This window comes from Bactrocera dorsalis, chromosome 4 (genome assembly GCF_023373825.1).
Source record: "Bactrocera dorsalis isolate Fly_Bdor chromosome 4, ASM2337382v1, whole genome shotgun sequence".
NCBI lineage: Eukaryota > Metazoa > Arthropoda > Insecta > Diptera > Tephritidae > Bactrocera > Bactrocera dorsalis.
In genome coordinates this window covers 22,188,757-22,215,581 of record NC_064306.1, presented here as the reverse complement: position 1 = coordinate 22,215,581, position 26,825 = coordinate 22,188,757, and the positions used below count along the sequence as shown (strand labels likewise).

At 34.0% G+C, this 26,825-nt stretch overlaps 2 protein-coding genes and 1 long non-coding RNA gene across 16 annotated transcripts; 1 reads left to right on the top strand and 2 right to left on the bottom strand.

Moving 5' to 3' along the window:
• Nucleotides 1-1,019: 1,019 nt before the first annotated feature.
• On the bottom strand, nt 1,020-26,412 carry LOC105225618 (alpha-actinin, sarcomeric). 14 transcript variants are annotated; one of them, XM_029550723.2, is made up of 10 exons: nt 26,297-26,412; nt 15,794-15,985; nt 10,095-10,511; nt 9,756-9,909; nt 8,264-8,349; nt 7,701-7,793; nt 7,285-7,635; nt 7,045-7,223; nt 2,146-3,280; nt 1,020-2,084 (listed from the first exon to the last, which is right to left on the bottom strand). In XM_029550723.2, the coding sequence occupies exons 2-10, from the start codon at nt 15,905-15,907 to the stop codon at nt 1,926-1,928; spliced, it is 2,688 nt and encodes an 895-aa protein (XP_029406583.1). In that variant the 5' UTR covers nt 15,908-15,985; nt 26,297-26,412; the 3' UTR covers nt 1,020-1,925. The 14 variants fall into 14 exon arrangements, with proteins under 14 accessions (XP_029406583.1, XP_029406579.1, XP_011202485.1 ...); XM_029550719.2 differs by having other exon boundaries at nt 15,794-16,115; nt 26,297-26,407; XM_011204183.4 differs by lacking the exon at nt 8,264-8,349 and adding an exon at nt 9,413-9,561 and having other exon boundaries at nt 26,297-26,320.
• LOC125778513 (uncharacterized) lies at nt 16,989-18,739 on the top strand. Its single transcript, XR_007422763.1, has 2 exons — nt 16,989-17,715; nt 18,603-18,739. It is a non-coding gene; the product is annotated as an uncharacterized LOC125778513 (long non-coding RNA).
• LOC105225648 (protein ultraspiracle) lies at nt 23,425-24,638 on the bottom strand. Its single transcript, XM_019990237.3, has 2 exons — nt 23,784-24,638; nt 23,425-23,725 (listed from the first exon to the last, which is right to left on the bottom strand). The coding sequence occupies exons 1-2, from the start codon at nt 24,624-24,626 to the stop codon at nt 23,666-23,668; spliced, it is 903 nt and encodes a 300-aa protein (XP_019845796.2). The 5' UTR covers nt 24,627-24,638; the 3' UTR covers nt 23,425-23,665.
• Nucleotides 26,413-26,825: the final 413 nt, after the last annotated feature.

The following is a 26,825-nucleotide window of genomic DNA, read 5'->3' as shown; positions in this document are numbered from 1 at the left end:
GTTTAACAGAGTTATAACAGACAAAATTCCCTGCATTCAGGACCTTGTGGGGAAACAGTTGACTGAAAAGGCCAGGAGTGCGGGAGATGCTGACATCCAAGTTGGAGATACAGTACTCTTAAAGAATGTAATATTTCCACATAAGTTGACACCCAAATTTGATACTACCACATATAAGGTAGTAAAGCGAGAAGGAAATGTTATGCAGATTTCCGTTGGTGGTAAAACATACACCAGGAATTTTGGTCATTTGAAAAAGATTGTAACCACAAACCCAAAAGTCTTAATTATCATTGAACAGGTATGTCACAAAGCAAATCATTTGCCTAGCATTCTTAAACTCATGAAACGAAAGGTGGGTAATTGTCAAAAGCACAAAATATGAATATACATATCATCACCTAAAATGCAAAATAACGTATCATCAAAAAATTCGAAATTGAGTATCCTATTGATTATAATTCACTACTTCAAATTACATACAAAATATTACATATGTCCAACGATTTCAGGTTCTGCGCTCATGTATGAACCAGTTTTAACCTATATTAAAATTTGTTTCACTCTTGTTCGATTTTATTTCGTGTTTCATTCACGCCACTGTAAATTTTCGATAATGTTGTTACGTTATTTTGCATTTTAGGTGACGATATATAAGAACAAAAGCTGTACTCACTCTTACTATCTTACTATCTTTATAGGTTAGGTTAGGTTCCTTAGGACATTCCTTAAACACACAAAGTAACAAAATCCTCTGCCTGTGATTTGACAGAGCAATTTCAAATGTATACAAATAACCGCATTTCTTCTAGTATTTAATTGTATACGTTGTACAATTAAAGGCAGGAAACCAACACTACACCCTTTTCTAACTTATCAGAATTGCGGCAGTCCACACAATGAACCTCCGCAAGCAAATGAAACCACTTTTTTCCTTGTATGTAAAAAAAACTACGGAGTTGCAGAAGCTATACTAAGTAACCCAAATTCGAATATAAACCAAAAACAAACAAGAGAACTTCTATTTTTTATCTCTTTCATGTGATTATTTTAAACTCACAAATTTATGTATGTATAGTTGACAGAAGATCTAATATACAAAAGTATATTTTTTGACTTTAATGGATGTTTGATGGATGTTCTTCATTTTGATATCATCGGAACATTCTATAATCCTTACAAATTATCATATAATGCCCTCTATTCTCTTTTTCTCAATCATTGTAACATATACTAAGTTTATATAATAATTATATAAAACGTATTTAGAATTAAATAAAGAGTTATGAAATCATTATAAATAATCTCAAAATAAATATTAAATTAATATAACAAAAATTTCCAAAAAAATAAATATATTTTATATTATTCGCCCAAGAAATGTATTTGAGAATTTTAATTGATTTTATATTTCTTGCTTTTAATTATCCTCATAATCATCTATTTAATACGCATCGTCGTTGTCCAAACAACAGTCCAAGTTCTTTCAAATATTTTATCCCGTCTAAAACGTATATTCAGGAAATTTGTATATATGTATAATCACGATTGAATTTAGGATTTTAAACATGGCAATGGCAAGCATTTTGGGCGAGTGTACGTACATATATATGCATTTGAATGCACAGAGTTATTGTTTTGCCCTCATTATCCCAGGTATTTAGATATGTACTTCGATATGCACAACAAAATTTTACATTATTGAATTGAACTAAGAAAACCGTTCTGATGGTTGTTAGTAATGATAGTTAAAAAAATTGTCAGAAATCCGGAAATATAATGTATGAAAACTACACTTTAGGAAACGCTTTCATTTCACTGCTTTGCTGGTTAATGACTTCGTGGCTTCGCAATAACATGAGTACTACCGATTTTGCGTCCTGTCGTGAATTTTCGATGTTTCCGGTATTGTTGACACCTCTCTTTTACAAATCAGTTTCGCCATACAGTGCGGTACTAAAGGACATGTAGTCAAGAGCGCCGGGCACTCCATTTGGTCCTTTGTATGGTGGCATTCTCTGGATGCAGTATTCCGCTTGATCTGGAGGGAGTTCACGTCGAAGTTCATCTGGTAATATGTATGGCTGAAATATGAATTTTTTTAATAATTATTAATTTATAATTGTTAATATGTGTATATCGTACCTTGTCGGCTGCGAGGATTCTGAATGAGTCAATAACTTGTTCAGCGGTATCGGTATCTGTGCTTTCGCGTGTCATGAAATCAAGGAAGGCATCAAAATGCACATAACCAGTGGAGTTGGGATCGACAACAGCTAAAATTCTTTGGAAGTCCATTTCACCTTGTCTGTCTTTTCCTATAGAGTAACCCAAGGAGACAAGACATGATTTAAACTCTTCAGGTGTAAGTCTGCCTGTACGATTCTTGTCAAAGTGATTGAAACTGGAGCGGAACTCATTTAATTGCTCTTGGCTGATTCCCTTAGAATCACGTGTAAGAATTTGGTTTTCCACCTCATTGATATTACGATTGATGGAAGTCAATAATTGCTCCCAGCCAACTCGCAATGTTTCCATTGTGTAATTAGTGTAACGATTTTCGAATATCATCGATTCTTGTACAGCCTGGTGGATCTTTTCTAATTCTTCAATGTTAGGTTTGTAAGCATACACAGCCTGTTCATACTCCTTAAGGCGATGTAATTGGTCTTCAAGAGAACCTTGCAAGCCCATTCCGATAGCAGTAACAGCATCCATCTGTCGTTCAATCCATGGTCCAACAATATTGGCCTTTTCGGCAAACTGTCTTCGTAGCATTTCATTGTTTTGTTGCTTACGCAACTCGTTCGCAAGAGTTTGATCGCGTTGAGGTACCAACTGACGAACGTCACTCCATTTTCTGGTCATGTCATTGGCAGTAAGTGTTGTGTAGGGATTCTCCAGTCCTCCAGGAATTTGATGTTGCTTAACGATAGACTCTACTTCACGTACCAAATTCACAATCAAGTTGAACTCCTTGTCAGCTTCTCCCAATGTGGCTTTGAATTGATCGTGCGCCTGTATGAGACCTTGAATTTCCTCCATTGTATGTACAATGAACATATCAACCAAATCTTCACGGGTGCCATCCAACCAGTTATTGAATGGAGCGGCTCTCTTAGCGAACTCCAAATGCAGGATATCAATTTTCTCCAAAATGCGTTCGGCCTCATCCAAAGCCGTACGACGACGCTGAGTGAGCGCACCCAAGCGATCCCATTGATCACAGATACGCTGGCAACGAGCATTAACAGAAACACAGTCATGATATTCCAGAGTGCTAAGAAACAAAAGGAGATAACATTAATTACAAAAACTATATTATCATTCAATTTTTGCAATTTGCGTTAATATTTTGAATTTTTTTTAATTAATAAATTGCTTAAAGAGTTCTTATGATTTCGTATTCTATAGAACGACCCATTCGTTCTTCTTACGGCCACAAATCACTCCCACGACACTCGTTTCTACATAACTAAAACGGACTAAGTCACGACTTTAAGCGTTTACTAAATACGAGTAGTTTTCGAACAATTTATAACCTCGCAAATGATCAAAGCCTGGGTAATATGTATTTGCAGGTGTTGGATAACTGTATAATAAAATTAGTTGCGTAGGATTTAAACATGGATTATTCGAAGAAACCGATTGGATCGAATTATAAGTCGAGGACTCACTTTGTTTCATTACAACATTTTGCTCTGTGTTAGCGATCAACCTATTTAATATCAATAAGACATAAACTCAATGAAAGTGCTAAAATTAATAAGTATATTGGGGGATATTTAAGGAAAAAGTCAAAAACATAATCGGAGTTTATTATATTAGGGAAATGGAGTTTAGTGCAAGGTCTAGACCAATTATGTAGAAGTAGTGTTAGTTACACAATTTATGTGTAACTAATGAACGTCTGAACCGATTTGGCTGAATATTGATGGGGAAGTAGCTTAGAACCAGGGGCCGGGCATAGGCTTTTTATGTTAAAGTTAAAACAAGTCATATTTAAAATAATTTTATTTCAAATCATAAGCATGTTCAATAGTCTTGTAAGAACCATGAGGATAATTTTTTTACTTAAAAAAAATGTAACATACAAATACAGTAATTTTTCTTTACATATGTATATAAGGTACCTAAATATATGGATTATACGATTGTTTTTAATCAACAAGGAGGTTCATGTGGAACCGGCAAGGCATTTATAATATCACAGCGGAAAATCGTTTTGGCAGATGCATCGCCAGGAATTGCGGTTGCTTTGTTTTATGACGAACGACGTTCAGGCATTCATAACAAATTAAAAAGAACATAAAACATAAAAACAAAAAACAGAATAGCTAAAGTGTTGAGAAAAAGTGCAACGAATACATATTTGAGATGCTTTCATACATTTCCGGCAATAAACTTTAATGTATCCAATATTAAACCTTCACTTCTGCTAATATATCTTTCATATTGACCGATAAATATGGTAAAAATCAAACCGAAAGTTCGAAATGCTTATGTTAGGTAATATTTAACTCAATATCTGTCCCGATTAGTTTTGGGTGATACAAACAACCATTAGATGAATAAAACTACATATTATATTGCTAAAATAAAATTAAACTAAAATACCCTTCACAAATAAAAAAGTTTTCCATAAAAGGACTTGATTTTAATTGTTGTTTGTATGCAGCTGGTGGTGGTAAAAAATTTCCTTGGAAATTGTAGGGTTACCTTGAACAACGATCAATGCGAAATTTTAAGAAAACTTTTCAATGTCAAATCCTTTGTATTGTGGAAGCGTTTGGATCAATCTGTTATATCACATACTATACTACTTTAAACACGACTTTCTTGAAACTGCATTTTTCAGACGGGGTAATGATTTTCTTTATATAAACAATTTACTACTCCGCATTTTGATAAAGAAAATTTGGCAATTTTTAGAATTCCCCAAGTTTCCGAAATTGATCTCAGTACACATGTTTAATATATCCAAAAATAAAAAGAAATTTGATTGCTTCTTGCTTACTCTCAGAGTAATTTGCCTTTTTAGGTATATAGGCTGACCTAAACCAATTACACTGGGGAACAATGTGAAACAAAATTTTTGTTGCTTTCGATTTTACAGCTGTTTTAGAGCTATTTAGGCATATTAAATTCAAATCCGAAGTCAGTATTCTTCTATCACGTCAAGTTTTTTTGCTACAGCTTATAGTAATGGGACCACTCCCTGCAGTGTGCTGCTTAGATCATAAAACGGTACGCTCTTTTATAGACGGAAGTTTAATTTCTTTTATTTGGAATACGTGAATATCGCTGTAGGAGAATAGCAGCAGGTTCTTGCTTGTGGCGAAAATCGTCTAGACGGTAGTTGGGACATGTATGAACCTGCCGTTGGTGACCTACGGCGTCATTCTCTTCTTCCCATACGAGCAAGTTCAGTTTCGCGCGAGATTGTGTGGTGAGACGTTATTTGTGTACGTTACGTCCGGTTTTTTAAACAAGGATTTTTTTACATTTATTTCTGAGAACAACTTCTCTTTCCTTTAGATCATGTCTGTCTCTGGCATTTCACGTCGAAGGTGTATAAACAGTGCTGTTCGTTTTGCTATATTTGTGGCAGTTTTACTATTCCAAGTCAAAGGAGAAACATTGGTCCATTTGTCAGGCAAGCCTATTTAGCGTATTTTAAAATGAAAATCGGTGATCAGGATAAAGCTTGGGCCCCTCACAAGGTGTACAAGCAGTGTGTCGAGAGTTTACGAATGTGGACTAAGGGACCACGTGAATAAATGTAAGATAGAGTATCCTAGATAGAGTATCCTAGTTTACTATCGGCTATACGCCCAGTGCCTCATTCAGCTGAAATCCCAGTGCCAGTTTTCGAAGGACTACCCCTATCAGAAATACATGAAAGCGATGATTCAAGTGACTCCAACGATGAAGACTTTGAAATTGAAGACGACTCTGCTCGAAAGGGATTTGATCAGAATGAGTTGAATGCTTCCTTCTTGGTCAGCAACGAGGATACACGAAGTATTCCTGTTTTTTGTGTATGTGGGACAGCAGAGCTCGTGAGAAGCATTGGGTGCAGTCGAATTGGCCGCCAAGTTCTGAGCTAAAACCTGGTGATCCGAACATTCTACATCAACCACTTGTCGACAGGAAGAACATTGTATTCCCACCTCTACATATAAAGCTTGGGCTCATGAAACAGTTTGTCCTCTGATTTCCTGGACTGTCTTTTGAAAAGATAAAGGCTGGTGTATTTAATGATCCACAGATTCGGCAACTCGTTAAAGATGAACATTTCATCGAAACAATGACAGAACTCCAAAAGAACGCTTGGATAACATTCAAAACCATTATCAAAGAGTTTCTTGGAAATACTAGAGCAGAGAACTACATTGACATTATCAACCAACTCTTGGAGAGTTTCAAAAGGCTAGGTTACAATATGAGCATCAAATTGCATTTTCTACATAGTCATCTCGCCAATTTCCCCACAAACCTTGGTGCGGTCAGTGATGAGCAGGGAGAGCGTTTTCACCAAGACCTGCAAACCATGGAGGCTCGGTATCAGGGAAGATGCGATGAGCACACGATGGCTGACTATTGTTGGAGCATCAAGCGAGATTGTCCACAAACTGAACACTCCAGAAAGAGTTATAAGAGAAATTTTTACCGTAATATTGATGTCGGGTTTGAGAAAACCATGTTATCCCTTCTACAATGACAATTTCACATTACAAAAAATGTGATTTAATACCATTTGTTCTAATTAAATTACAATTTTTTAACAGTATATTCAGTATAATTTTTCATCTTTACTTTGTTTCGTAAGGATATTTTATATGACTATTGGGAAAAAGAGTGTATTCTGTAGCTTAAAAAGTTGATGTGCTAGACAAAAAACGAGGTTATTTTTGGATTCAGAGGCCAAATGTGACTCAAAAACAAGTTTTAAATCGAAGTCAACAAAAATTGTGTTCCCCAGTTTTATTAGTAACACTAATAAAAGTATTAAAATACGTAATAATTCTAGGTTCTACTCACTTCAACTCTTGAGCAATTGCTGCAATTTGTTCTACTCGATCTTGGTGAGCGGCTAAGTCGGATTCAAAAGCCTCATGCTTCTTTTTGAGCGCCTTTAACTCATTCAATTTACATTGACGGAAGTCTTGAGACTGCAACATCTCCTCCTTACCCCGTGTCCAATCTTCGTGGGCATCAGCCTTTGAAATGAAAATAAATGTAATTTGTGGGATTTTCTACAGGATAACACGACATATGTACCTTGTGCTTGAACTTTTGAGCCAAATGCTCCAAGCGTTCCAAGCGCATCGTTTCAGCCAAAAGCCACTCTTCGAAAGCTTTCTCGGCTAGTTCCAAACCTTTCCAGGCGTTTGAAATATCGCCGACGGTCTTGCCCTCAGTTGGCAAGTAGGCTGGACGGTTGGATAAACGGAGTTTCGTTTGTAAAGTGTTGAAGTTAGTTTCGAGTTTTGCTTTTTGCTCAACACGTGGCGGCTTGTGTTTGCGACGATAAGTACGGTATTCTTCCAATTTTTTTTGAACACCAGCCAAAGAATTATCTGCCTGGCGGGAGTTTAGCCATGGCATAGTCCGGCGTATCCATTCCAAAAGCTGCAAGTACGAAATCAAATATGAATGCAACATGCCTTTATTATTGGACTAAATATATTACTTACATCGCTTGCTAGTCGTTCATACTCCTCCATAAGACGTTCATTTTCCTGGTTCACCTTAAGCACTTTGCAAATACGGTTAGCTGCGGTTTCCGCCTGGCAATTGATAAGATACATTATTATAAGCATTTATCTGCATTGCACACATTTTCATTTATTTCGTATTAGAATGAACGCTTTCAACATAACTTAGAAGAAAATGTTTAAGTTTAACAAAGCAATTAAAATTGGGTATTCTAGTACATTATGTACATACCATTCCAGTTAAAATTCACTTGAATGTCAATTAAAATACTCTTTAGGGGGACAACACTATCAGATTGTAATAATTCAATTAAATTTAAATTTTGATTACTCAATCCCTGACCAAGCAATAAAGTCTGCACAAAATTTGTAGGCTTTTATGTACATATATTTTATATATGATATGTACGTATACCGCAATCAAGCATTGCATTCAGAAATAAATCGTTTTATAGTTCTAATTAGTGAATCCGCTAGTGGTTTTTGAGAGTGTTATCCCCATAGAGGTTAATGGTTGCAAATATGTTGTAACGAGCACCGACCTTTTGAGCGCCACTAAAGCAATGATAGTACGATGACACGTACGTCATAACTGCTCGTTCATCTGGCAGCGCAGTATTCTGCAAGTCTGTTAGGAATTAAGTAAGAAAAGCAACAAACAGAACACAAGTTAGTACATTTATTTCAAACAAAAAACAAGCAGCATTTTTAAAGAATTTGTATTAACAAAATCATCATTGCAAAATTATCAAAGCAACACTTCGTGAGTAATCGCAAAACCTGTAAACTTAGTAAAAAATAACGCAAATAGCATGCAACTTATTGTTAGAAATGTGTGCACTTGTAAAACAATCGAAAAAATTCATTCGAACATTCAGGCAACAGGTGACATGTAATGAAGCGATGATCGATGGTTACGGATCAATACAATGACGATACCTGTACTAGACTATAATCGTATTAATCATATCAAATTTGCCTCAATTGATTCACTCGATTGAGTATATGTGTGTGTGCATTTTAGAGGTTACGGAAATTTCGAATTTAGTTTGAGAGCAAAATAATTTTAACTTTTGCTCCAATTAGCATGCACACACAGATTTCCTTGGAAAACATTTAATCATTGTTGATCCGTTTTTGTGTTATGAGTTTTTAATTTGCCTTTTGGAAAAATAATTGTTCATTAAACAAAGGATTGTCTTTTGTTTTCTTTAGTATAAAAATTAATTTTCGACAAATTTTTAAAGATATATAAGCCCCAACTGCTATTAGAACTGCCAATTAGTTGAAGTGTTTTATTTATTCTACTCAGTTCTAAAATTGGCAGAACTACTTCAAACTGTATATATGCAAGAACAAAAATAAATTTCGTTATGTAACAAAATTTTGAGAAGGAAAGAGATTTTTTGGTTCTCTGCGTAGTTTTTTAAGCCACATCACAAGAAGTTAAAACGAAATGAATAAGTTAAAGAGAAAATCAGTATCAATACAAAAAGTAAAAGTAGTGAGCATAAGGAGCGAGTAGCGTTTAGCGCGCAGCGTATTATGCTAAGTAGTTACTAAGAATTTTCCACAAATATGTCTAGAGCGCCTAAATGCTATTTATAATTTATGCATAAAGGTTGCATTTTCCAAAAAACAAACTGTAAAAGAACAAAATGAATAAGTGTATTGATGTGAAGTTTAGTCACATTGTAATTCGGGACGTAGGTGTATTGTCTTGTGGGTTCGGGTACATGCGTCACATTTCCAACCTGTTGGGCTCCCTGGAAAGCATGATAGTAACAGGACACGTAAGTCATAATAGCGCGTTCATCCGGTTTTGGAGTGTTGATCAGATCTAACGAAGTGTTTCGAGGTTTTTGAAAAGTTATAAAAAAACAAAAACCAGTTTAAGTTTAAGTCTTAAACGTTGAATACTTATAATGATGATACTTATATAGCACAAATAAATGTCATTAAAAAATATTTGCAGGGTGATTTATGTATATGTATGTAAATATATAATGACTCCTGAAAACTCCATCTACTTACCATCTGGATCTAACATCCTTGGAATATCAAGATATTTCTCAGCAACATCAAAGGCAGTGTTGAGATTTTCCAATGGATTGTCTTTGGAGAGTTTGGAATAATCAATCAAGTCAGGCCTATGACGGTGAATCAAGGCGCAGAATGCTAAACCGTCCTGTATAATAAAGCATATAAAATATCAACATGATGCGGCACTATTGCGTATATACATATAAATATATATCCTCCTATCGCACCTAACTCAGTTATACTAGTATGTATGTATACATAACTTAATAGATATACATATACTTGTATAACTGAATTAGTGGACACAATTATGCATGCATTTGAAGTTACCTTGAATGAAAGGTGGAAGTTTTGGACATTGACGTTCTTATAGGGAGCAGTTTTGCGTTGACACCATAGCAACAAGCCTTCTTTAGCGGTCATCTCTTCAACGGAAATATCCTGAATAGCAAAACGCAGAATAATGGTCCAAATCATGCCCAAAGTCATCTTCAAATTGCCATCGACAATTTCTTCAGCGCCAATCGATACCAAGTGCACACCTTTCGATGCGATGAAGTCCAGCGCCTTATTGACATTCGCGATCTTGTGGAAACGCATTTTGCCACGATCGGGTTTTGGCAAAGTTTCACCGGAAATCACTTCCAACAACAACATCAACTTCAATCCATTACGGAAGTCCTCGTCAATATTATCGATTGATGTTCCAGCCTTACGCAAATGACTATTGCACCACGCTGTAAATGTCTGTGTAAATGTAAAAACAACAAAAAAAATATAGTTGTTTTATGAATAAGTATGAAACTGTTTGATGTTTACAGAAATTTGAATTTGAGTTCGGAAAGCTCACTGCCTTGAATATTTCTTTATCAATCGGAGTAAAATATATAACTATTGTCAGTGAACGAGTAGAGCTCGGTAATAATTCTTCCCAGGCCCGGAGTTTGTAACAATTTCCAATGTATAGCCTCCAATTTTCTCTTTACAGCCCTTAATATTGGGCACATTTCAAATATTTAAAGGACAAATTTTATTATAATCACTTTCCAAGTAAAAGATACATATATACATATATATGTATTTATCGCCACCTAAATTATTAGGTTTGGGCAGCCGGCTATAGACACATAAAGTCCGTATACGGCTGTTCTAATGCAAATCCAAGTCTCGTATTTTTCCATAAAAATAGTAACGTTTTAAAATTAATTATATGTATTTAAATGTTTCATAGGCCGAACAACAAATCAATTAAGTATGTACACATCTGGGTACAAGTAGAACCGACCTTTAAGTAGTTTCCTATATTGAAATTAATATAGAACATTTTGTTTTTAGATGCGGAAAATGGGATCTCTCATTAGCAAATAAACTCAAATGAAAATCAAAAGAACAAAAAATTAAAAATCTTAAAATCTGCAAAAATGTCGCAGAAATGTCGCAGAAATGTCATGATAACGATCGGAAAATCAACTTTTTCATTATTATTTTTTGTTTGTTATGATTTGATAAGAACTTTGTCGGCGTAGGTTACATATGTATATACATAGTATATAAAGTATATTATTTGAAACGGCGAATGTATGAATATTTTTCGTATATGAAATCATAACTTATAAACTCTAATTTGGAAGTAATGAAAGTGATTTGGCAATTTGAATATTTCTTTATTTGATCCAAAAGAGGAACGTATGGACTTTTTTATTTCAAAAAAAGTAATATTTTTTTTTTTAAATATATTTTATTCTACACTGTTCACTTGGTAAAGAGCAAAATTATTATAAAAGCAATATTTTCTAAAAATGCCATTCACCCAGAATGAAAACATTTGCGTCCATATGTATCTACATATGTATACAGATATTCTGAAGTAAGGTAACAAAACAATCAGAAAGTAGTTTGCATATACATACATAGGTTTTCATCGATGAAATCGAATGGGTTATTTTATTTAACCAATGCCTTTGCTCTAACATTGAATTACATTTTTTGGTATGTACAGGTTCTGACCAAAACTTGACAATTTTCATCTTGTAGGACATAAACAGGAAATAAATTAGCTCGTTGTATGGCCAAAAAATTGGGCTTATTGTTCATGTAAAACAGTCTATATGCGATTAGAAATATTTGTACATATGGAATGTATACCTATACATGTACTTAAGTGCATGCATATGTATGTACATATGTATGGGAATAAAAATATTCCAACTTCAGAAAATTAATTCGAATCTTTTGTAGATTAAACAAGATCAAATTAAATAGGACTGTTAGAAAACGGTATCTGCGTATCTAACAGTTGAAGAAAACGTACATACATGCATGTGCATATAACACATCAATACAAATCGAAACGAGTTGCAGCCGCAGCCAACACAATCCGTTATGCATTGATCTCAATTGCATCGCCGTTTTGCACTATTCATTGACATTGTATGTACACACACACTGATGCAAAGGCATGAATGTGTCCGTGTGCCAGTGTGGCTATGAGTATGGCTAGCCATAGTTGTGAGGTGAAAAGACGCAACTGACTAATCCCGTCTAATGGCTTACACCCAAACCAATATTCTTGTTTTCTCTCTTCGCGCTATTGAAATGCAACAGATTTCTTTCTTTTGATAACGACAAAATGCAGCATTCAGTTTATGGCTGTTTTGCAGCACAACTGGTATCTTATAACCATTCACTACGTGCAACAATAACAATGAAAACAATTATGCACCAACATGAGGCCAGACAAGCTTCAACACCATATCTCGCCGAGTCTGAACCAATTCGACAACAATCCGGTTTCCTAAGTTTACCGTTTTGGTAAATTCAACCAACAGGTTCTACCTCCATTGAAGAGCTGATAGTTTGAATTGGCAACTCATTTCACTATACGGCATAATTAAACAAACTCTTAAGTATAAGTTTGTAAATAAAATAGATATACCGTTTTATAGCCAACTATCGTAGGATAAAGTGTTCTATATATGGATATGTAAGTAAATGTATGTATGTGAATAAATGGTATAATGTGGCAATATCAGTATGCATGTGCGTATTGTACACATATAATTTTCGTTTACACACATATTTCCGAGAGGGTTGACTAAATTATTGCATTGTTTGTGGGTCTATTGATTATTAATAACCCTCCAAAACGACTCCTTCATTTTTATTTGAAGGGTTTTCATGCCACCAATATACGCTACGTACTATATGTATGTCCACTACGCAAGACTTGGATTTGACCAAAGTTCCCACCAGCATCTCATTAAATTCAAATTCGTAAATAATGCTACTGATAGAAAGCATCCCTGACCACTTAACCACAATAAAATATGTCAGCTTTTGAACTTTTTTTACCAACTTTTTTCTTGCTCCTAGGAAAAGGTTCTAAAACGGCACAAATTCGGTAGATGGAGCTAAAATATACGAATCATTATCGAACATACTAATTAGTACTCTGTAGCAATATGTTGCAAGAGTAGAAAAATATATACATATGTATATACCTTTTAGGTATGACTTATTCGAACTATCCCATATAATACATGTGCATTCAAGATTAAACCATTTTCCATAAACCCTTAGTCTTAATCTCGTCTCCAAAGATTAGATAAACATTTGACAAATTGTATAAAACATTTCTAGATTTAAAATATAATTTAAAATTTATTGTTCTTTAAATAAACATCTGTCACATAGACATTTTGATCCCCGGCAACAACTGATAAAATTCGAAATAATAGAAAATTATACATTCTATGGCAAAATCTTATAACTGAAAGGACATTGAAGTTTATTTATAACGTAGACATTTCTGCGGCATGAGTAGTGTACGTATGTATTTTACTTATATATTAGAATAATAAAATGGCCAAGTATTGACGAGACGGAACTCAGCAAGACCTAAGCTCTTTAATATCTTAATAAAATGGGTAGTCTTAATTTCTTTGATTTAATTACTTATATCTCGCACTTTGTTACTTTGCATACACATACAGTCTTCATTTATATTTCATATGGACATACATAAATTGGTTTTTACATATTAAGAATGTGATTAGTACAGAACGGAAACAATTCAGCGGTTGCTTTTATCCGCCGTTCGAACCATTCACTCTGCATTACCACGAGACTCTGATTGACCACACCGTCTCCTATAAATTCCTGCCAGCATACGTTTATAAATTGGCAACCTACTAGTTACGCGCATGCGCAAAAAAATCAAATTTTGAGCAATATTTTCGAATACTCTCTAGGAAAATGCGTTGATGTGCTTTAAAAGCTCAAAGCTCGAACCGTCGCACACTTCTTCACCGCAATCCATTTTTGGGCGAATGAAATTTGACGCTGCTCATTGAATTTTCGTCTGTCGCAGTTGCTACAGCTGGCGGAGATGATTAGACAGCCACACAATTCATTAATAATTATTATGCACATTATGCTTCACCACAATTATACGGCATTCGCGAAACTATTCTAAGACTATTGGCTTTTGAGCAGGTGCTACATGTGCAAAAATGTTTAAAGTGCATGTCGATAATTGTGACAAATGTGTCCACTCTCTCCCCTCCCCTCCCTGTATATTCAAATTTCACACTACGATATGCACTCGATTGCGAAATTAAAGGCAAAACAAAACGGAATGCAATATTTAATATAAATAGTATCATTAAGATCCACAACAAACAAAGTATTTGAATGCAGCTGCTCATTGAAACCAACGACATGTGCAAGCACCACCTTTATTGCAAAATTTGTAAAGTGCTACAAGGTCATGGTAGTTCCCTTCCCAGTCACGTAAATCTATCAAATGTATGGCAAACAAATAGTTTTCTTAGCATCCATTCACCACACCATTGACATGAGGTGTTCAACCATGGAACAATTTCTTTGCCGCAAAAACACCTCAACTGCTATGCCACATTTACTCGTATCAAATAATACGGCATGTGTGAGCGCGCAGATATCAACTGTTATCAGTTCAAGCGTTTTTGAGTTGTTGGTTTACTGTGTACACTGAGAAGTGATTATCTTAAAATTGCTTCTTGTAGTTGGTACACATATGTATGTACGGATATGCGAACATTGTTAATGACAGTAACTAGTCAACGTCAAACAACACCGTTATATTAAAAGCGTTGAAAACTTCCATCTTGGAGACCTACTTATCTATAATCACATAGAGTTCAGAATCAAGCATTGCAAGGGTTTAGAGATTCTTAACAAATTACATCGACTTTAGTTTGAAACACTCAACTAATAATATTGACAATTTAGAATTTTTAATGAAATTTTTTGTCTTTTACACATATTTTATTTGCGTACACTCATACATGCTCATTCGTGTGTCTTTTCGCGAGATTATATATAAGGAATGTGGTGAAAAATAATATTTTCGAGGCTAATAATATTGAAGAAAAAAGTGCTAGGTGGTCTCGAACACATCTAGAAGGCAGCATTGAAAAACTCATAAGCTAAAAATTAAAATTTATGCATAATTTTGAGATTTGGTGATTTTATTTCAGTAAGTAAGAGCCCCAAACACTTGTATACTAGTTTATGTGTCGTGTTGAATCTATTTTTAAAAATAAAAAGCTCTTTTCGTTAGACTTTATCGGAATCGAAACACAAAAAATAAGAATAATATTTCTAAACATATACATTTGTACAACTTCATATGTGTGTTGTTACATACATATATTCATATATATAAATAAATGGGCTTATGAAATGAAATTTAAAAAGAAATACATTTTTTATATATTGAAAAAATGTTGAAAAAGTGTAGCGAAGACAAACTATGTGTTATTTAAAAATCAACTCTGTGTGAATACTAAATCAGTCGATACTATGTAGGATGAAAAATCTATTTTAAAAATTTTTGAGGTTATTTTTAGAAAAATGGTCATGCTTAAAAAACTAATTAGATTTCAAGAAAATCGATTGTTGTGAATGATCTCATTTCGTGATGAATTCGTCTGTGCTAAGTAATTATTCTTAAAGCTTAGTAGCATCTACAGAATATAGTCACTTACCTTCTTCTGTTGTTTTTCCCACGCGGGATCTAAAAGTCCTTCGCGTTCCCATTCTTCCTCCTGCTCCATATAGCCATCTCCATACTCCATGGAGAGTCCGTTCTCCATCATCATGTTGCTTGCTTTTTACAGTGATTATCCGTTAAATTTCGTATCGAAGGTTTTTGATTAATAATTCTTAGTATTTCGTTTCTAGAATTGTTGATTTGTTCCAATTAGCAAAATCATGAAAATTTTATTTTTTAAGGTTGAAATTTAGAAGGGTGTAAGAAGGGCGTTCTTAAAGTACTTTAATTCGTTCGGAGTATGCTTAATATTAGATCTGAAATCCCAAATAAACAAAAAGTATAAAGAATCTTCTTTAGCACAATACAATAATCTACAACTTGGGGAAATATTTTTTAAATTAATTATTAATTTTTTCTTTCTTTGAATAAACACTACAGATATTATTTATTTAAACATTTTGACACAGTTCGTCCACAGTTTGGAATAATAGAAAAAATGGGCAGGAAGGCCCTGTCGTTGTATAACACTCGTTAAAAATAGTTCCTCTTTTTCGAATTAATTTTATTTGTTATTTTTATTTAATATTTATACATATGTACATATGTCTTTATTTATATAAATGCATACATAAATATTGTATTTGCATGCATAAAGTATGTACATACATTTATGTATAATAAGTAACATACGCGTATGTACATATGTATGTATGCTTGTAATACAAATAAATAATAATTATTTTTTATTTGCTTCAATTTGAAATATCCACAAAGACATTTTGTATGTATATATGTAACTATGTATGTATGTCGTCAATAAACTAAGACAAAATAAAATGATATAAGTAAAAACCGTGTCGGATCAGTACGTTTCGCTTGAAAAGAGAATGACCCGCTCGCGTTGGTAGCCAACTCAAAACTAATGTTGCGCCAATGATCTGCGTTTGGACAAACTGCGCCCCAAAGCAATGAAAAACGCGCTGCAGCCGCACCGCAATCTTACCGATGCTCAATTATACTCGTTCATATGTGAATATTTTACTTACATACATATGTTCATATGTATATAGGAAGGTGCATACCTTTGTATGCTTATTTCCAAGTAAACAAACGGTATAACGAGTAAAATACTCGTGCTTGTGAGAATATGAAGTGCTTCAAACAAGACTGAGGTATGTAGATGCTATTTTGTTTTCGCAAATGTACACACCTACATACATACAATACAAATCTACATGTGTGCCTACTTGTAAATAAATTTAAAAATGCCGAAAATGTGTGGGTGGGCGACGAACTAACGGAGAAATTAAAGTCCAATGCCAACTCCAGATTGTTTCAGTGGTAGGAAGATGAAAACGTTTTTACAATTCACTATTTGTATCTTTACAGCTCCATATGTACATATGCACATGTATGTAAGTACACGTAGCCATGTAAATATGTATATTCACTTTTTGATACCATTTCATGACTCCGACCACTGGGCGACTCGTTAGGCAAGTGCAGGAGATCGCACTTTGAGGCCCAGTCTCTCTTTTGAGGAAAACGAACAAATACAGGAGAGACTTGACAAGCAAGTACTTATGCATACTGCAAAAATGTACAAACGTATACATATGTATGTCTTCTATACGTACAAAACAAAACAAATATTTAAGTGTATGTAGCTAAAAATATGTAAATACATACATATGTACATATGTATGCTTATATCATAAATCTAGATATGCAATTTTGACACTGTTTGTATTGTTTGGTAATATTTTTTTTCGTAAAATACCACTTAGTCGAAACTTAGTGCATATAAAAATTTAGAACTATTACCATCCTTCCTGTGCTATGGTAATGTTTCTTCTTGAAAGCAGTGCCACGATTCATGGATTGAACGCTCTGAATAATATCAGCAATTCTTAAGTACATACATAAATATTATATAAAATAAGTATATTCATCTTAATACCTATACACTTTTAATTTTCTTTAAAATGGTTCACAAGTGAAATATTTCTCTGTGCACCATATTTATTTATAGGTAAACTGTTTCATAACATTACCACCCACTCGAATCAATCTCGCTCACATACATAGACCTGCTATGGTTTGAATATGCAATTTTTATTTATAAACATACATACATACATATGTATCATTTAAAAATAAGTTTCCCTTATTTAATACCTTTAAACATACATATTTATGTAGCATTTATGACAATGCAAGGCTATGGCCATTTAAATTTATATTGCCTCCAATAATTTCTGGAAAATGCTTTCATCTATTTTTTGAAAGTTTGTACAAAAAAAAAAATATAACCGTGGGCGCCGCACAGTTGGCTGAATTACAGATTTAGTTCAACAAAAGTCACTAAAAAGTTTAAGTGTTTAAGGGGGTATTTACTATAGAAATTTGAAAAAAATTTGATATTCAAAAATATCTCCCATAAAGAGATTTTTCAAAACTCAAATTATTTTACAAGTTATAGCCATTTTAGTGACGTGGCAACTAGACCGGTTGAGCGAATATCGTATAACGTAAAACTTTAAACACGTTTTTCTCAAAACTCCTTTTTTTCATGCGGTAGCCACAATATCTCAAGTTCTAATCAGTCGATTTATTTGAAATTTGGCATGAATATAGAAGCAACAAAAAATAAAAATTTGAAATTTATAATATTAAAAAAAAAAATCGACAAAATTGAAAAATTAGTGAAAAAATCTACCTTTATGAAAAAATATTTTTGCTGCTTCATGACATAGCGACATTCGTACTCATTAAAAATCTGTCATTGTTTTATTTTTCAGATGACGACAAGGGTAGAAATCATGGCGATGAGGACACGGCCTCTTTTTTCCCCCCTTTTCTTCAAGGACGCATAACTCGATGAAAAAAAATTTTTTTTTTTTGAAATTTAATTTGTGTACTCTTCTAAGTTTAATAAACATACATATAATAAAAAAACGGATAGTAAAAATATTTAGTGCTTCTTTTTTATTAATTGTTGAAACAGCTCGAAATTCGTGCCTCTAGACTAGAATACCCCCTTAAATTAATTCTTTTTCGAACATTTATTTTTAAATATTACATATTTTATCCACTATTTTACCTTGAATTAAAATAAAACTCTTAGTAATTTCAATAAATTGAATTGAATGAAATTTCAATAATAATTTCAATAATTTGAACCAACAAATCGATGCACCCATTATAGAATTCAAATTAACACTATTTTTTCGAACCAATAGTTATGAGAAAATTTCTCCCCCTTTTCGATTGTTAATTTTAGACCTTTATTATCTCCAAATATATAATTTTTTCTCAAATTCGGATATTGCGCTCGATATTCGCTAACAATATTGGTCAGCTTTGTACTAATTTAATTTTTGACAATTTCTATTTCTGGTATGGTGCATCTATTTCTTTTACTCTGCAGGCCGAATATTTGCGCGCTTGTGGTAAACCTGTGACCTTGAAATTCTTTTTCTATTTTTCCGGCATCCCTCCCCTCTCCATTGATATATGTACCATCGCTCTAGCTTGTTTGTGTCAGGCTCACAATGGTTTTCTCCGCGCGCCCCCCGCCCGAAAAAAGCTCGCATGAGCAAGTCGAAGGTGAAAACGATGATTATTGTCTTTTTTGATAGCCGTGGAATCGTCCAGAAAGAATTCGTTCCACCGGGGAAAACTGTGAATCAAGTCTACTATTGCCAAGTACTCGAAAGATAACGAAAACGTATCAACGCCTTATTCGCCCGAGATGTCACCCTGTGACTTTTTTTGTTTCCTAAAAGAAAATCGGTGGTCAAAGTAACCTATTTTGAGTCGAGTACGGACATCCAAGCGGCCGTAACGAGGGTTCTTGCGGACATCCCAGTCGAAGCGTTCCAGAAATGTTACCATGGAAAACGCACTGGAATCGCTGTATAGCTGCCCAAGGGGACTACTTTGAATGAGATGGCAGAGTTGTAGAATAATTTTCAAATATACGGTTTTCATCGAATCAGGCTCATTACTTAGTTGTCATACCTCGTATTCACAATCAAAGCTTTTACGAAGAGTTAAGCGTCGATGTTCTAGAACCCTCTAGGGCCCTTTAGTCAATATAACGTAGCCGTTTAACAAAAACTTTCAATAAAGCGTTAAAAGCATCAAGAAATAAATTGGTTGTACCTTTATGCAGCTATGTTCAATACAAGCCTTACCTTTAGAATTATGCTCTTGAAAATCTATTCTAGGTAGCAGAGTTGCAATCTTTTAAAATTATGTTTAGGTCACAAATCTAAAATTGACGACCGGTTGGCACTACAGTCGTTTTAGATGAAAACAACCTTAACTTAGGCTGCACCGAAGTTATAACACCTTTCACATGAGCATTTTTAAAGTATAAAAGGGAATAAAAAGAATGATAGCTATATGGTACACATGGTCCGAACTGAACAATATGTTCGGAGAATGTAGCCTTAAAAAATTCATTTGTTAAAGATACCTTGTCAAATAAACAAGTTTTCCATACAAGGTCTTGAGTTTAAGCGGTCAGTTTGTATGCTTCATGCTCCAGTTGTCCGATATCGATGATTCCGACAAATGAGCAGCTCCGCCTCCTAGAAACATCAAGAGGTTATTCCTTAATTACGTCGACGACAACGAACAGTACGCCGACCGGACTACGGACGCATCTAACTTCTGACAAGTACTGACCGCCATTCACAGTGGAGCTATCAACACCTTCACCGACTCCCTTCCAGTGAATGGAGTTCTTTGAATCAAATCACCACCCATTGCAGACGAAGTGCTCGAGTTGCCGCGAGAAACGCGAGTGACCCTTGCGCAGCTTCGTTGTGGATACTTTAGCTGGTTAAGCTCCTACTTATCCAGAATAGACCCCGACATATCCAACATATGTCCTGCATGCAATAAGTCACTGGCACCTCCTCTTTGCATGCCCCACTCATCTAACACCCCTTTGGCTTTGGCCCGACCCGGTCAAAACTCACGTTTCATGGGCCTCCCGCTAGATGACGTCAACGACAACCTAGATAACCCTTATCATCCTGACGGGGACTGATAATCGTTGGAACAACAACAAATGAGCAGCTTAGTTGTGAGAAAAAGAACGTATGTAAATTTCAATCGATATCTAAAAAACGAACTGATACAGGCTGATCATTTATATACAGTTATGGACAATAAAATAGAATCAAAGGTGTTGCTTTGAAACAATATCATAATTTTTTTGAAATTTTTCATCTATGTAGTAACTTTTCGGCATAATAACAAAGGCAATAATATGTACTTTTAAAAAAGAGGAAAAGATAGCATTGTCGAGTTTTACAGTTAACTGTAATTTAAAAACTGTAAATAGCGTGCCTCGTGCTTAGTGACAAAATAATAGAATCAATAGCGAAATAGTTTCATAAATGAAAAATGTTGAATTTAAAAAGCGTAAAAAGTAGTTATATTAACTTAATTAGATCTGTGGAATGAGATCTGAAATTGATACAATTACAATTATGAATTTATTTAAAAAAATGGGTCGAGCAAAACATTGTTTATAGGGGGAAAGATTGTGCGTCCAAAATTTGCAAGGAATGGGTCACGCGTAACGGCAAATTGCAAATATATGAAATATGTCTCAAATATTTGTGTTTGATGCCTTAAAATGTCTGAAAAAATAGCCCGATCACAAAAAAATGACTGCGCAAGTCGTTCGAAATATTGCATTATTGCCGATGCGCGTACCGTTAAAGGCCTCTGCAGCCATTCAATAAGAATTATTTGCAAAAATTTCTTCGAGAACAGTAAGAAGACGACTTGTGGAGAAAAATTGCTTTGTCACATGGTCCCGAAAGGTGCCAATGCTGAGAAAAAGGCATAGATACAATCGTACTCAGTTTGCAAAACGACACATTAATTAGAGCGGAGCTGAAAATTAAGAAAAAATGGTTCGACATTTTATAGTCTCAATGCAAAATTAATATGATAGGAAATGATAGTTATGCATGAGTCCGACGTCCAAAAAACAAAGAAATGCGCGTCCGCTACACGACTAGGTCTTTCAAACGCTGTGGGGGCAATATAATGGTTTAGTATTGTTTCTCATATTGTGTTCCGGGACCTATATTTTGAATACAAGAAAACATAGACCGCCATATACACGTTAAGGTTTTAGATAATCTCATATTCTCAAATGCTGACTGGAATTGGCTTTGCATTTTGGCAATTCCAACAAGAGAGCGACCCGAAACATATTTCGGTTCTTGCCAAAAAGTGGTTTTCAGATCATGGTGCTAGCGTTATGGTTTGGCCAGAGTAATCAGCAGATCTGAATCTCATCAAAAACTTACGGAAAATTGTTAAAGAAAATATTGCACCCCTTAAACCGAAAAATAAAGCAGAATTCTGAGAGAAGGTACAAAGGTCTGGTATTCTGTTCCACAGAACACTTTCGGTAGCCTAATTAGGTCTATGCTTAGAAGATGTGCATCTATAATAGACGATTAAGAATACACTACAATGTACTACCAATTTTTCTATTAGTTCCCTTAAAAAAATATTTTTTTTTTATTGAAAAAGTTTTTGATTCTATTTTTTTGTCCATCGAATTTTTGAAATATATTGTTTACCTTTGTTTTTGTAATATTTATGAATTCTTTTGTTCCAATATTTTTACTGCTACCAATAGCACTTGATATGAAGTACATAATAAAAATATAACTTAGTTGAATTTAAATCAAATTCATAATTTTTTTGAGAACGGAAAATTAGTACCACGGATGATTCTATTTTATTGTCCATAACTGTATGTACATATACATTTTATACAGTTTCCGACGTTTTAGTCTGGGTGTTACCAAATTCGTGGTAAACTTTACATACCCTATGTAGGGTTAAAGCTGTAACGGCTTCAAATGCATATTAAATTAAAACACTCGAGGAACAAACTCTTAAAAATATAAATTCACCTAAGCCTTTTAAAAAATTATACATGTACATACATAGTATATTCTTAAACACAAGGTAGAACATATGAAGATGGACTGCTAGGTCTGAAAATGTTAGTTTATTGTCATACTTTAATACTATATACATTTTTCCCTTCAGATATTAACGATTTTTTAACATTTTACAAGACATTTATTCATTTTATAATAATACAGTTACTTGTCAAAAATTGTTTACAATAAATAGTAACTTATTAAAAATAATTCTGTTAAAAAAAAAACATGAAGAATGAAGCAGATAGTTAAATTTCATTACATGATAACAATCACATCTATCAGCTGGAAAATAGTTTAACATTCATTGTGAAATTTACCAAGTACTTCAATAGATAAAATTTTAACTCCCTAACACATTGGTGCGTCAAGCTGTTCATAGAAAAGTTGATCTAACTGCTTGTCACCCATAATTCTAAAGAAAAACAAATGATCCAAACACTTAAGGCTAATGGATCGTAATGCCGGCAACCGAAGTAAAAGTTGTGCAAATCGGCTGTCATCTCCGGGATGTTCTGTACGACAGTGTTCATCAAGGCAAGCATAAACTTGTTCTCTACAAACTTCTATTTCATTTCGTCCTTTTAAACCACGTAAGTCAGGATTAAAGAGAATAATAGCTTTTAAGCATGATAGTTCGGAGCGATCAATGTTAAGCCGCTTCATTTTAACGCTAAGTTCTGATAAAATTCTGTCAAAAATAGTTGCCACACCTGCTTTTATTGCGCTGTTCCGATGATAAGAAAAATTATGGTTAAGAAAAAGTTGCTGAGGTTGACGTATAGGAGAACGCCTTCCTGACGAAGTATCATGACCTCCAGATGTAGCGTAATCAGAATCCAATGAATCAATACTACACCATGCCACGTTTGCTAGGAGTAATTCATTCCAGCCTGCCTTGAGCAAAAGCACCTGATCTTCACGCTGCAATTCTGCAAAATGTGGCATTTTCCGGGCATATTCAACCATTTGATAAAGTTGTTTATTTACCATTTGACAAAGATGTGAAACAGCTCCTTTATAATCAGGTTGTACCATGGAATTTGGTCCAACCCGAAGGAATGGTATAGCATTATCTCCACTAAGTTGTTCACTTTTCTGTTCTGCCTCAATAATACGTTCTATTGTTAAATCACGGACAGAACTACTAGGATTAAAATCATCGCTCGAACGTACGTTTTGTGACCTTGTGCCACGTTGTCTTTCTTCTTGAACAGCTTCGCGCTTCATTCCACACGCCAGACATTTTTGATACCGGCAATATTGACAACGATTACGTTGCCTTTTATCTATGATACAGTTTCTATCTTCACGACAAGCGTAAGTCAAATCCTTTCTTACTGTACGTTTAAAAAACCCTTTACATCCTTCACAGCTGTAAACACCATAATGTTTTCCACTTGCCCTATCACCACAAATGGAGCACAAATGTTTAGATCCACTTAATGGGTGATTTGGAGGATATTGCTGTTGCTGTTGTTGTGTACCATGTTGTATCTGGTTAGGATTATGGCTCGCTACTGTCGCTGCTACTGAGCCAGCATTTGTCATATTCATTGATTGCAAACCTATTACACCAAAAGAAACAGGACTTGCTGATTTTGGTGAGTATCCCCCAGTATTGTTTTCATTCAATATAGAAATGTCTGGTTTCACTTCTTGTGGTGATAGTGGTCCTAAACGGAAACTCTGCTCCTGTTCGCCACCGTCCATTTTGTATGTTAATAAAACTTTATAAAAAAAAAATATATATTGCCAAATCGTCTGAAAGAATACACTAATGAGCAACTTTCGGTGTCGACATTTTATTTTCGCAAACAAAATTTTCACCATCACCAAAGAAACTCACCTTTTACTGCGTTCGAAATTTGTTGTTACATTATATACATAGTAACTTCCAATACCAACTACCAATATTCAAAGTCTGCACCAATTAAAGTTATAAAAAGTGTTTACATGTTCAACATATTTTAATTTTTATTTATGCAAAAAATTTCAAAAACTATTCCGAATTATAAGAAATAATCAAGTAAGGAAACGCTAAGTCTTGGTGCAACCGAACGTTTTATACTTTTACAACTTACAGGAATCAAGGTCAGGAAAATACCTTACAAGGGTAAAATATCAACCAGAGGATCAGATCCAAGCAACTCCAACGCTGACCGACATATTCGGCATAAGCTTTGTTAGAAAAACAAAAACCATTAATGTTTGGTTATGACACTTTACAGGTTTTACGCATACGAGTCTCATCAAGATTTCTTAAGTTACAGCTTGCACAGACGGACAGACAGGCATTCACCCAGATTAATACTCGTCCCGTCAACCTGATCATTTATACATATATGTATATAACCCAATATTCATTTCGATTAGTTTTAGGTGATACGTACAATTGTTATGTGATCAAAACTATTATAAAGTGTAGCAACATGTTTCAAGAGTATAGAAAAATTCACAATTAGTTAAAGAGGAACAATTATCAGAACTGATTGAAAAAAATTTGAGAATGAAACTTTATAAATATTAGTTTCATTTCTATTCTTATTAACCGCTTTTATAAGCCGAAAGTAAATTCTAAAACATTGAAATATAAAATTTGTTTTTAAAGCTTAGTATCCAGCTCTCATGAAATGTAAAAACTCTATATAAAAAAACGCTTAGGAAATGGTCAAGAAAATTTCTAGCGGTAAATTTTCTTGTGCTGGTATGCAGCTCTAAAGAAATCTTGTACTAATTTTTATTACTTTTTTTCAATAAAATCCAAATATGTCAAACCTGGTTTTGTGAAGAAACATGAAATCAACAATTGTTTCTTGAAAGAAATTCAAAATAATAGTTAAATTCATACTAAATTAGTTAAAATCATTATTTTGAAATATATTTCATTTTGAAATGTTGTTGTATAAATTTGCCGCAGGAAATTTGCTTGACCATTTCTTAAACGTTTTTTTATATGAAGTGCGTATTAACCTCAAAGAAGTCAAGGACTAACTGAGTTAGGGATAATTTTTTTTAGAAATTAAATAATTTGAACAAACGTTTAAACAAATTGACAATGCTTGCGAAATTTAATTCAAGGTCCATAGTAAAATCACTTTAATGCATTAATATGTGTATACATTAACGAAACTTTTGATTATTAATTAATATTTGTTGTTTTAACGAAATAACAACAACATTCTGAAAATAATCGTACACTGCTTTTATTCCGAAAATAAAAACGGATGACTTTGATTACTATAAAGATTGAGATACAAGTGACTTAATTACGGGGCCACAAGTGTATGCATCCAAAGTTCTTGTTGACATATAACACTGATTTACATAACACTTATTTACAAACACAGCACTTCAACCAATTCACCAAACTTAAAATGCCGACTTTGGTGATTTTTAGTTTTGTTAAATTTTTGTTTATAACCATTGTCTGTTTATGTTTATGGAAAAAAGACAATGTATTCCAAAATAGTAATTGTACAGACTGTTATTTAATAACTTACATTATTGAAATTGTTGCGTCTCACAATGTCTAAAGAATTATTATTATTTATACGGCTTCTCAACCTAACCGATCAAAACAATACCAAACAATTCGTCATTCACCACTCATTGCTTTGATATTGCGATAGTATTGCATACACAGTAACAAAGAAACGCTAGGACAATGCACTACGTGATAAAAAGAGACAACTGAATAAATTACTTTCTGCATCGTCTTTGGACAGTCTACAATTGCAATTCGCACATTCAGATCTACCGACAAAGAGTGTGCATAACAGGTTGCCACATAAACATTTTCATTACAATTAACTGTAATGCAAGGCATACACTCACCAATTATTGTACCAATTTCATCGAATTGTACAACTGATTGTTACGTACTATATGGGGCAGTTGTATGAGTAGTACCAACTGATTGGATGAACATCAACATTTTTTGATATTTTGTCAAGTTGGTTGTGTTAGTTGGATCGTGTTTGGGTTGGTCGTGCGATTACAAACGATTTCGCCATTTTATTTCGGCTTAGG